Source organism: Etheostoma spectabile, chromosome 15 (assembly GCF_008692095.1).
Source record: "Etheostoma spectabile isolate EspeVRDwgs_2016 chromosome 15, UIUC_Espe_1.0, whole genome shotgun sequence".
Taxonomy (NCBI): domain Eukaryota; kingdom Metazoa; phylum Chordata; class Actinopteri; order Perciformes; family Percidae; genus Etheostoma; species Etheostoma spectabile.
This window is the reverse complement of record NC_045747.1, coordinates 15,529,036-15,541,634: the sequence shown is the minus strand read 5'-3', so window position 1 is coordinate 15,541,634 and position 12,599 is coordinate 15,529,036. Positions and strand designations below refer to the sequence as shown.

General features: G+C 40.8%; 1 protein-coding gene across 2 annotated transcripts; it reads right to left on the bottom strand.

Moving 5' to 3' along the window:
* Positions 1-555: 555 nt before the first annotated feature.
* Positions 556-10,251, bottom strand: znf281a (zinc finger protein 281a). Of its 2 annotated transcripts, none has more exons than XM_032537500.1 (7): positions 10,124-10,251; positions 7,578-8,031; positions 5,882-5,983; positions 5,388-5,514; positions 2,804-2,887; positions 2,579-2,697; positions 556-2,475 (listed from the first exon to the last, which is right to left on the bottom strand). In XM_032537500.1, the coding sequence occupies exons 2-7, from the start codon at positions 7,980-7,982 to the stop codon at positions 871-873; spliced, it is 2,442 nt and encodes an 813-aa protein (XP_032393391.1). In that variant the 5' UTR covers positions 7,983-8,031; positions 10,124-10,251; the 3' UTR covers positions 556-870. The 2 variants fall into 2 exon arrangements, with proteins under 2 accessions (XP_032393391.1, XP_032393392.1); XM_032537501.1 differs by lacking the exon at positions 10,124-10,251 and adding an exon at positions 9,842-9,975 and having other exon boundaries at positions 871-2,475.
* Positions 10,252-12,599: the final 2,348 nt, after the last annotated feature.

Sequence of the window (12,599 nt, the reverse complement as noted above, 5' to 3'; positions counted from 1 at the left end):
GTTCTGGCCATGGGTCACATCTCTGGCCCAGGTCCAGCAGCTCCGTCTCACACGCTGTTACTCTACAACCTGAAGTTAGTTGCATTCAATAACTTCTTTGTTTTTCGCCGTGGCGGACGCAATAGCAGAGTTACCAGCAGAAACACTGGTACAAATACATGTTTGCCTTACATCCTTAACAATATACAGCTGTTTTAATAACAATTAAAACTGTAGACAAATGTCAGAAGTGTGGACCGGCGCTGTCGCCGCTCTGTCTCTCCATGTTGCTAGGAGCCGTGTGTGGCTGAATGGGGGCGGGGCTTACTCTATCCTCTGTGACTGTCTACATCTAGAAACTAAGCTGCGCGGCGGAGGGAACCACTCTGACTGGAACATGATCAGACGGTGGTTTACGGAGCAGTAGATTGGCTTTTCAAAGCAAAAACTAAAAACAAAAACCCGGAGCATTCTATGAACGGAATGACGCATTTAAAATATCGCTCGATCGCGCAAATAAGATTGCGGGAAGCCAAAATCGTGGTCGTGATTAAAATTTGATTAATTGTGCAGCCCTACTCTATGCTTATTCAAAAAGCACTTTCAGTTCATGATTCATGACCAGACCTAATGCCACTAATATCTCAAGAATAAACAGTAAATACATATTAACTTAAAAATAACAGATACTTAAAAGAAATTGCATTTGCAGGAAGCCTTGTGGGCTTTCTGTGGGGAGAGGAGTGGGCACAGAAACAGAGCATCAGTATAATTAAAAGCAAGATTTCACTTTAAAAAAAAAAAAATTACAATAATAATAATAAAATAGGAGCACTAAAAAATTAAAATTAGAACATCAACTTTACCGAGTGTTCTCTCCCTCTCAGGCTCTCATCTGTAGCTTTGGCTTGTTGTAGTTTTGGAACCTGTACTTACTGGCTCATTGACATCAGATAATAAACTACTATACCCTGAGAATTCAGACACAGGTGTCCGTATCCTGTGATCCACCTCCCCGCTAGAGTCAGTGCCATAAGACAAGCCACGGCCTTCTGACTTGAACTGGGAGCCAAAGGCCTGGGCAAAGTTTTCTATCTGGTAGGAAGGCTTGGAGGAGTCCAGAGAGGCCAGATCCTGCGAGGGGGGCAGATGATAGACCACCGTGCCGTTCTTGACCGGCATTTGGTCCTTCTGGCTGCTCAGGTCAGATGGGCTAATCTGGTAGGAGGAAGGGGGAGTTGAGGAGTGCTGCTTCTCCATCTGCTCGGTGAGCTCCTGAGAAGGGGTGAGCTGCTGGTGTGTGGAAGCCTCCAGGCTGCTCAGGTGGAAGCTGTGCTGTGGTGAGGAGCCCGTCAGCATCGCAAAGTGGGACTTTGGCACAGAGGAGGGCATCGAAGGCGAGGACACTGACTGGCCAAACCCACACTCCAGGGGGGACGTAGTGTACATGTTCTTGTCAGCGTACAGGGGGTTTCCCGGGTGGGAACTGGTGAACGGTCCCGAGGCAGGAGGCCCGGGGCCCAGAGGGAAGCTGGCACTGTGGCTGGTGCGCTCCAAAGCCTGCAGCAGGAAGCGAGAGTATTCGTGCATCATAACAGTCTTGTCTCCAGAAGGGCTGGGGGTGTCGTTGTTGTGGCCCATGTCGGTGCCGTCTGTTGAGCTGGGGTGCAGCTCCACGTGATGGTCACTGATGTCAAAATGAACGTCGTGGTGCGCACCGTCAGATTTCTGGCTGTAGTGGTCGAGGAGACTCTGCAGCACCTCATCTGAGATCCCCGACTTGTCGAGACTCAGAGGTGCGTCACTGTCCATCACACTGGAAACAACACCCTGAATGACCGACTGCTGGGAAGTCAAGTGACCAATGCCGACATCATACTCACTGCTGGTTCCTCCAGCCACCACTGGCCCTGAAGAGTTTGCATTGTTTGCTGCATGAAGGTAGCGTCTTTTCTTGATGAACTGCATGGCATCGTCATAGTTGCTGCTACTGCTGGAGGGCGCTACTTTCACCCCGTTACCATGCATGAGGCCGAGGCCCTCCATGCCCTCACTCTGCTCCAACGAGCCAGCTTTGGCCTGTCCCAGACCCGTTTTATCCAGGCTCTTACGATTAGCCTTCTTGAATGCCATCTTTGGAGCTCGGCCGTGGTGGCCCTGCTGCATGCTGGATCCTGGCTCAGAAGAGGAAGACACCGTTTGGTTCTCCACCGAGTAATCGTGGATGTTGTAGACTTCAGGTACAGCCCCATGAATGTGCAGTACCCTCATCCCTCCTGCATCCCCCTTCTTCTTCTTGCGCTCCCCTCCCTCTCCAGAGTTTTTGGACTTTCCCCTCTTTCTCCCAGTATTTCCAACATTTCCCTGAGTGATTCCATAGCTGCCATGTCCCAGGTCTACACAACCCAGGTCCATCATCCCAGGTTCCTGCCCTTTCTTTATGGCTTCTCCACAGGTTCGCTTGTGCTTAAGCAGTCGGTCTGTCCTAGAAAAAAACTGAAAGGAACAAACAACAAATATTATTCATACTTATTTTTTTTAAGTTCTAGATATATGAAGTATCACATTAGAAAATCGGAATACTAAGCAGCTCACTAACCTGTTGGCAGGTCTCACATCTGTAGGGCTTTTCTCCGCTGTGAGTCCTCTTGTGCCTCTCCATGTGGTACTTCTGAATGAATCGCATGTTACACTGGTCACAGCTGAATGGCTTTTCTCCTGCATTACAAAAACAGCACCGCTTGAGGTTAGTTGTCATTAGAAACACACAAGGGCTTCTAGACTAAGTTAGATACGATACAGACGGTTGTTGCTGATCACTCACCACTGTGGATTTTCTCGTGTCGCTGGAGAAGGTATTTCTGAATGAAACTCATGTTGCACTGACTGCATCTGAAGGGTCTTTCACCTGAAACAAAACCCCAGAGATTTATACGGTTACAATGTTGCATCCCCCAGAAGGCAATTAACCTTCTGTGACAGGTTCACTTATTCATAAATAACACAAGCACCTGTACAATGTAATGCAATCCAACCACTTCACACACTCTTTACTAAAAGCAGTAGGTGTTGCATTTTTACGCCATTGTGCTCATCCATTACTGTGTTTTTAATCCAACGCTGACTATACTTGGGCTGTTGGAACGAATTCTGAAAGTTAAATAGAATTTTGATAGATAAAAAATCAATACTATTCAAATGCTGAAATAATAACTATTTGAATGTGATTTGTTTTATAAATAGATTGGCTAACGTTAGCTAATCTCCCTTGTCTCCTGTCAGGTCTGATTAACAATAAGTTACGAAAGTGAGAAAAACAAGGCATTGTGAGCTAACGTTACCAAGTAACGTTGGTACAGGGGCAGTGACGGGCTGTAGCTGGAAATCGGAAGAAGGATGGGAAATAGTTTTAACATAACTTCGACATCGACCGAACCAAAATTATGTTATCATTAGTTAGCTTGTTGTGGTTTCTTAACTGCATTGTGAGTTAAAGGAGCTAAGCTGGGAGCTTCACGGAGACAGCTATAGATTATGTTAGCTGCCCTACAGCTGTCAGAGTTAGCTTCAACTTCATATATTACCTTCTAACAGCTGCATTCTCAGACAATGTGCAGGAGACGGGTAGTAAGAAAAAATGGAATTCAATTGGTATTTTGGAGGAAGACTGACAGCTCTAGACTGTACAGATATAGTTCATTGTTTTCACTGGTAAATGAAAAACTTTGAAACAATAAATCTAATAATCCAACACAGAAGACTGAGTTTAGAAAACATTTTTATCATAACATAGGCCTAACTCAATTTAAGGTCTATAAGTGTTCTAATACAGTTTGTTACGTTATTTATCAAGAAATTGTGAAAAGGATTAAATAAAATAGACCATACAGAATATGCCTAATCATTCTGTCAGCAAAAAGATCAAAATAAATAAAGTTATCAATCATGCATGACCTTTAGCTGATTTTCCACTGTAAATTGATTTTCTAAAATCACTTAACTCTAGCAATTATCATGTAACAGCTAATCATTCTGGCACATTGCTTAAATGGGAAGTTTGCCTTATAAAACAGTATCCCAGGCAAGTAGTTGAACCTGGATTTTTATCCTCATGTCCCAGGTTGTACGCACTTGGCTAGGACTGTACCCGAATCAGGATATTCAAAGCTAGCACTTCAGCAAGATGCAGCGACTTATCTTTAAATGTTTTCCGTTCTAAACACAGTTAACATTACTAGTGATGTTTTAATTTTTAAAAACACCTTACCTACGACTATGAAAAATGAGTAATAGGCGATAGAAATAATATGCAATATAAACAACACAAAATTGGCCTACGGTAGATTTTAATTATACTGCAATAATGCATGTTGATGTCGCAATCTAACCGCAAAATTTAGAACGACATCTTTATTCAAAAAAATGATTGTGCTTTCATTTTGCACTTTGTTTTCATTTGAAGTACTGTATCTGTGCACTACACTTTAAAAAAAAAAAAAAAAACAACTTTATTCAAAATTTCCCTTACTCACAGTATCCGTTCCTTTATTAACAAGACACCAGTTTTCATTTCATTAAGAGCACAAAATGTTTAAAACCAAATGCATTACATTAGGCTACCGGTAAGAAACTTTGAAATATGTTTTTAAGAAATTTATAAGAAATAAAGTATTTCTTTATCTGCCCAGTTACAGTACAGTTTACCTGCAGAGCACCTGCCCTATACCCCTCCCGTTAACAGCCTTGTAAGTCTCTTGTTTAACCTGCAGGAGTCATGTTTTAGTTCATATTCTGTTATATGAAAACACTGGAGTTGGAGTAGTAGTAGTAGTAGTAGTAGTAGTAGTAGTAGTGGTGGTGGTGGTGGTGGTGGTAGTAGTAATGGAGGTTGTACCAGCGTATGGTTCAAAAGTAGTTTTGCGGACTTCCCTAACATTTATCAACATAGCATAGAGCATCAGAGGGGCAAACAGAAATAAGTTGTGAATAAGAAACGAGTCATGCTGCCGTCAGTTTCCATCACAATATGGTGATTTTAAGACTGTAAAAGTCTACATCCTGGCACACGGTTATCCTGCAATAATGAGTACAATGACGATTTGAATCGATATTTAGGGGGCACTCCTACATGTGTGATGCTTAATGCTAGGGATAATTTCAGAAAAACCTAAATATTGTGCAAAAAAACTGTTTACTTCAGAGCTCTTACCAAGTACACTGAGAACTATCTGAAGATACTGTTGGTTAAATTGTACAAGCAGTAATGATAACATTAGCTTCAGTTTTTTCAGCTTGCGTGACAATGCCATCAATTATTTCTTTCTGTGCTATTATCAAAAAAAGTGATAAAAGAAGCAAAGGATGGAGAAAATATGAGCATCATGGTGAAAATGAGCACATTATCATACCCGTGTGGATGAGGACGTGTCTGCGTAGGTGATAGGAGCTTCTGAAGGATGCAGAGCAGTGCTCACAGATGTGAGGCTTGGTTCCCGGCGACAGACAGCCTCCATCTGCATCCAGCATCATTGATTGCTGTGGAACAATGACGGAAAAACACAGGGTTCAGATTCAGTCAGCTGTCTTCAAAGACATCTGAATCTATTTAAAGGATCAGCTCATATAGGGCAGAATGGATATGTATAATAAGCACTATTCAATTTTTTTTTATTATTATGTTAACATTTAAAACAGACTGAGTATTTTAGTGGTATAAAAATAATTGTATGGGGAATAATATAATTTATAACTTTACAGATAAGATTTATTACTTTGTTTTTATTTTACAAAAAACAGGAATTAACTGAACTAACTACTAACATGCAATTATAAATGGTTCTTTGGTAAGAACTTAAATGGCAAAATATAAATACATTCACAGATACAGATATATATGACAAACCTTTGCCTCGCTTCTCTTCTTTTTTGGTCTACCCTCCTGTCCATCACCATTTGACCTTCGACCTTTTCTCCCAGTGGGCTCTTTTCCTAACTGACTCGGCAGCTGTGAGGATGACAAAGGGAGAGGCGGTGGGCCGTGAGAGTGAGCCACAACAAGGAAATTACTTGAAGGTTAAGGGACTTCAGTCTAAAAACTATCACATGAACAAGTCAATGTTTGTTGCTCATGCAAACAAACAAAACACTTGGACAAGGTCTAGTGAGTCTGTGGGAAACTCAAGAAGTGGTTCCAGTGGGTGAAAACAAGTATGCCTTAAATGCATGGCTTCTCTTTGCATAAGCAGCCTGTAATTCAATTTGAGAGCCTTTCATCTACTATTCTAAGCAAAGAAATAGACAAACTGCACACATAACTGCATCATATACGAAACATTCAGAAGTAGTACTCTTCACTAAACGTTATCACAATCTGTGTGGGGTATTTATTCAAGAAGGAAAAACATGGGTTCATAATTCCCCCTTCCAGCACCGCCGTTTCTTTCCCAGTGAACATGCTGCACCGCACTGCAAATTAGAGAGCCAGACTGAAAAATGTATGGGCTCCACATGTGTTAAAATAAAACCCTGAACAAAAAAAGTGTTATTGAGTAGACAATTAAAAAGAATCTGGCACAGTGAAAACACTAATTCATTCTGTTTTTCCAAAAACTTGCATCTAGAGCCTTGAAGACCTCAGATGCCTGGCTATTGTTCTAAGTGTATGGATGTGTGTATTTCTATTTGAATAAGCACAAAAGGCGGCTAAAATGAAGTGCAAGCTCCAACAAGACAGCTGTGTCCTTGCCAGGACGTTGTCATTCACACTGAGGGGGGGATTACATCACCCTTCTACCCAGAAAGAGAAAAGGGGGGGGGGGGGGGGGGGGGGGGGGGGGGCGACGACGACTCATTAACTATTTCACATAAGCTCCTCCCCCGCACCCGTCCTCTCTAAGGGTCCTCCCTCCCAGGCTTTAAAAATATCACCTGCTTCACAACACAGCAGGGCTGGTTTGGGGTAATCAAGTAGATTTATTTTGACAAATCTCATTGTATATTTCTCATGTTTGAGTCTACATTGATCATGTTAAACGCATACAAATTGTAGCTAATTACACAATAATGCACGAAAGGAAAAGCCTTTAAACGTCTTTAAAAAAAAAAAGAAAATTAAAAAGATTAAACGGTTTAACCTTAGCTTAACCAGGTCTCAGAGAACATTATGGCTAGCTGGATCTACAGTGGCAAAAAGGTTGCTAAAAAAAAAGTAGATGGAATTAGATGCGTTGTATGTACAGTAGGGATGCTAATTTAGATTTTTTTGGCAAATAGCCAACCCTCGTTAACAGATTATAACTGTTAACCACCAAGCACGCAACTGAGTCCCAGTTCTCCATTCCAGGATGCTTGGACATAGGTTCCACATCTGCGCACAGCCACGATGTTGCATGCATTGTCGCAGACACACTTTCCTGGAACCGGGTAGTTGAGGCATAAAAATCCCAACTTTCATAAGAACTTTAAAAAGGTGATATCTGGTGATATACTGAACTTAAATATGTTGATATTTACCCATCTCAATTGTTTCAGCTTCTTACTCAAAAACAGATATAAACCAACTCCCCCTTACATTCTGATATGCTATCAGTGGTACTTACGTTCCCCATGCTGAGTTCATGCACCAGCAGGCCTTGGTTGTTACTGACTGTCACCTCCAGCAGCTCTGTGCTCTTCCCAAGCCCACCAGGGTAAACTGGCAGGCGATAATCATGCTCTGACAGCTTCTCCTGCTTGATACCCATAGAGTGAACATAGTCTTCCACTCCCACACACCCCATACGCCCACCCTGGGTACCCATGCTGCAGTCAGGCGAGTCACGCTCCTTCTTCAGGATCATTTCTTGTGGTGGAAGGTCCTGCATGACCGAGTGGGCGGCCAGCCGGGTGAAGCTGGTCACCGGGGGGAGGTGGCTGAACATAATCATGCCAGGGCCGAAATTGGAGTCCATGCTCCCGTTGGAGCGCAGGTATTCATTGCCTAGTTTGTCTTGAATGATGTTCATGGTGGATGCTGGCGGGCAAGAAAACTATGGGGTGGCAATCAGTGTCATCCTGTGTGGGGAAAAAAGCAGCAGGAGTCAATGTTAAAGCAGTATTTGGGTGCACGATCCAATACTGATATTAGTATAGAAAATAGCTGGAAAGGGAAATTGGTGACAATGGGGCCAATCTATTCAGTTCAATTTGATATTTACGTCTGATAATCAGACAGAAACATGTCATTGCTGCATTTAAAAGGTTTACATTTGAATTGTAATTTGTGTTAATTGTAGAGTGTTAACAAGTAAATTTATATTGTTACATTCTTTTACAAAGTTAGAAAAGCAATGTTTAAGTCAAGACTGATGTTGCCTTACACATAAAAGAATGTTTCAGCTCACTTCCACACAGTGAGGCATACATCTTATTTAACACTGGTATCAGATCAGTACCTGGTATCAACCAAAGCCCAGATGGTATTGGGGAAAAGGTTGGATCAGCATCCCTAGTAATAGGTCACTTTGAAGGAGGCACCATAACTAGCAATCAATCTGTTAGGATATAATACTCAAATAATAGACAACAGACAACAATTACGGAGTCAGTTAAGCTTGGTCTTCAGGAATCAGTGTCACAGCCTCTGATCTCAGACAGGGCTCTAAGTCGGATTACATTTTACAATTTGTGGGTCAACAATGGGCTGCAGTCTAGCACAATGACAAGTGAAAACAAGCAAAACAGACAAAAATGGGGGTACAGTGTACAACATTCTCTCTGGTTGATTACAGTGTGTTTGCACAATATTTGTACAGGGCAAAAAGGACATTGTGGCTGCAGTGCTAGACAACATGAGATGAGGAATGAGAGGATTGAAGTTGTGTTAATCTGTTTGATGGGCCTGTCTGACCCAGTCATCCTATTTGCATGAGCTTATCTGCCAATGAGAGTGCACACAAACTGCATTTGAAAGACTGTTGGTGTAATTACGTAGCTGCTGCATAAACAAATGCATGTTTTGTAGTACCTCTAAACGTGGCGTTTAATGCAGAGATTTGAAATGTGTTGATATAACGTATTAATACCAATATGCAATTAGCTATGACCAAATGCAATTTATGAAGGTCCCCAAATGATTGGGGGGTGTCGCTTGGAAGCAACATTTAAAATGCTCCTGCATCTTTTGTTAAAGTTACATTAAAATGTATAGATACAATTTACAATATCATAAACCATAATTTAAAGATCTACAATTATCGTCGGCAAACGCGTGAAAGACCCATCCAGCTAATGATGCTATCTTACTGCTGCCAAATGCCTTCAGCTCTGATAGTGAGCTAGCAGCAATAACCTACTCACCTACCACAAAGCCAACTTTTTAAAAATGAAAGAAGAGTTCAGCCACTCAAACTAACTTAATCTTTCTCAAATGTGTTTAAGTAGACAAACAAGTGTGTTGAAGACCCTTGGTCTGCGTACATTAAGAAAAAAACTACAAAGCTTGTTCGCTATGCAATTAGCTGCCTGGCTAACCATTTGGCTAACCACTCTTGCGGGGCCCTTCTTTGTGATGCAGGATCAGGGAATAATTAATATGGCATGCAATAACAGCAGCAGACCTTCGCTTGATAAACCCCCAAAAACAACGAAATATAAAAAGAAAAACAACTTAATCACGAGTAAAGGCGGCGCTCTTTTAGGCATGTAAACAAAGTTAGTTTCGTACTTTTTTAGTTGAAATTAAAGAATTAGTGGCAGGTATCACTGCATACTAGCTAGCGTCACACAAGACACATAACATCAGTGCGCTAAAGAAATGAATAAGGACGAATGCTGGTTAGCGCCTTAAAAAAAAAAAACACGAGCATTTTTGCATCATTTGTACTTATTCTAGTCGGTTTTCTCCAAGATGTTGGCTTCGTTTCCTGGATAGTGAACAAGCTCTAAATGATGGAGCGACAACACAAGCATGACCCATAACAAACGGCCCATACAACTCCAGTGAACAATGACGCTCGTCGGCTAGCCGAGACAGCTAACTTAGCAGCTAACTAGCGGTGACGTTACCGTTGGTGCGCCGCGCTTTGTTGTCTGTCCCGTACGAGAGTTCAACTACTACAGCGACCCACTCTGCCCCCAAAGCTCTGTTTTTATGAATTTATCTTACCGGTGCAGGACCATGACCTGCTGTTTTGGCACGCGTAGTTCACCCTCAGCTGTCCGTTTTGATATCTAGAGCCAAAACATTGTTCTCCCGCAGCTACTGGGTTCTTCCATCTTGCATTAGCGCAGAGCATTCTGGGTCCTGATCACTGAGACCATGCAAGAGAATGACTGAGACGCATAAATTAAAATAAAATAAATAAATCATATATTTTTTTTAATTATCAACGATAATTATTAATCTATTTATATCACCAATTTAGAATCCTGTCGACCATATATACATTATTTTATAAAAATATATAAACATTGTACTTCTTATTAAACTATTATAAAGTTATTCAATTAACTATTATTTGTGCATTTTATGTTTTTTTATTTTACTCAAAGTTTGAGATTTGAGGCTTGCACTGCATGGGGAGACACAAATCTTAACAGACCTCACATTCTTTGGATTGTAATATAATATAGTATAATTTTTCATTTGTGAATACACGCCTTACATTCATGAGACTTTTCAGGATTAGTCATGGTGAAAAAAATTAACAAATGCCACAATGTGAAAGCAGAGTTTAGAGTTCTAAATCAGAAAATAAATAATTAATAATAACAAATACAGGAAGAACAAACAATGCTTATTCATTAGCCTACTTTTATCTAAATGATATACGTTAAGATATGTTAAAAACCCTGATAAAAGTGAAAATAATGTCAAAATGTTGCTAAGCTCAGTAAAAGCACATAGTAAAAAATAAAGTACAAATTGCACACAAGCAGTTAGGCTATATTTTCTTAAATTATCAAAAGTAAAAGTAGCTCCAGAAGTAAGTCATTATGCAGAATGACTCCCTTCAGAGTGGTAGCCTATAATATTTCATACATCACATTATGTCATTGCAACCCTAGGATATAATAGTTTATGTATTAACATGTAAGCAGCATTTTAATGTTGTAGCTGGTTGAGACAAAGCTAATTTTAGTTTCCACAGTAGTACAGTGATAGAGGGTGTCATATGCTGTACAGATTCATATAATATATGAAATAATACATAGGTCTAAGGTGATCATATTGTTTTTTAATTTGAAATATTACCTGGAGACTAAGCCTAGGTGTTAAACTGTAGAGGAGTTAAAGCTATGCTGAAAGGTAATGAAATAACGCAAAAGTAAAAAGTACAAATGATCAACACATTTGACCTTAGGATAATACTTAAGTAAATTACTTAATTGCACCATGCATAATCGTGGCTTTCTTTTGTCACTGCCTTGTTTTAGTTAAGTGTTTTGTTTAATCAAGGAAGGAAAATAACTTCTATAATTTTGTTGTTTGTTCACTTTCAACAAGTAATGTCGTGTCATTTCAGTCATTAATGAAAGAAGGAAAGAAAATCACCCCGAATGGCGAGATTAATCCATGCAAGTCTAAGTACACACAGCCGGTACAATGAAACTGTAAATGGCTCATTAAATCAGGTATGGTTCCTCGGAGGTTGGGTGAGGTTTCTGACTACTTCTATGAGTGATAAGCAGTTATGGAGAACTGGACTCAGACTCAATTCTGACTCAAGTCACTATTTTCTGGATTTGTGACTCTATGACTCAGGTAATGGTGATTGACTAATCGGGGAATCGAGACTTGACTCGGACTCAATGGTTGATGACTTGATTAGAACACCGGTCTGCCGTTTAGTGCAGAGCAGGTAGTGTACAGTGTGGTTTTTTTGTGCTTTTGACTAAAGACATCTGCCGGCTGCAACCTATGGCAAATGGACTGCATTTATACAACACTTTTTCTAGTCTTAGCAACCACTCTTGCTTTACATTTCAGGCACAACACACCCCATTCACACACACATTCATACACTGGTGGCCGAGGCTACCACACAAGGTACTACCTACTCAACACACATTCACATTCACAACAGTTTGAGGTTCACTATCATGCTGAAGGACACTTTGACATTTAGACTACAGGAGCCGAGGATCGAACCAACGACTGCTCTAGCTCCTCCCAAAACAGAAAAATTGCAGGCTAATGTGCTAAAAGATGCTAAAATTTGATGATTTGATGATTCACTACAAATTGACCCCTTTTCACATACACTAGATCCATGTTGTAGTTGTAGTTTGAGCCATTGTTGACCTAAAGGAATTAATTATAGCTGTAAAAGAGCCCAGGGCTGCTTTCAGCATATTTTTGTTTTGTTACTCAGTTCAGACTTTTAGTAAAATCCTGTAAAGCTTGAGCTAAAACACAAAAGCACATAAACAGACACAAAGACAGGACATCCTGTAAGTGTGGTGTTACTTCAATGTCCTGTTCTGAGTCTTATATGTCAAACTCAGCTAAGGTTAGAAAATGTCACCCTGTAGCTCAACTTCCCATCAGTCCCTACTACCAGCTGCGCGTTGGGGACATTAGGGTCAGAGACATTACCACTCCTGCACTTTGAGTCCCGTCATATGCCACTTTTGCTGCT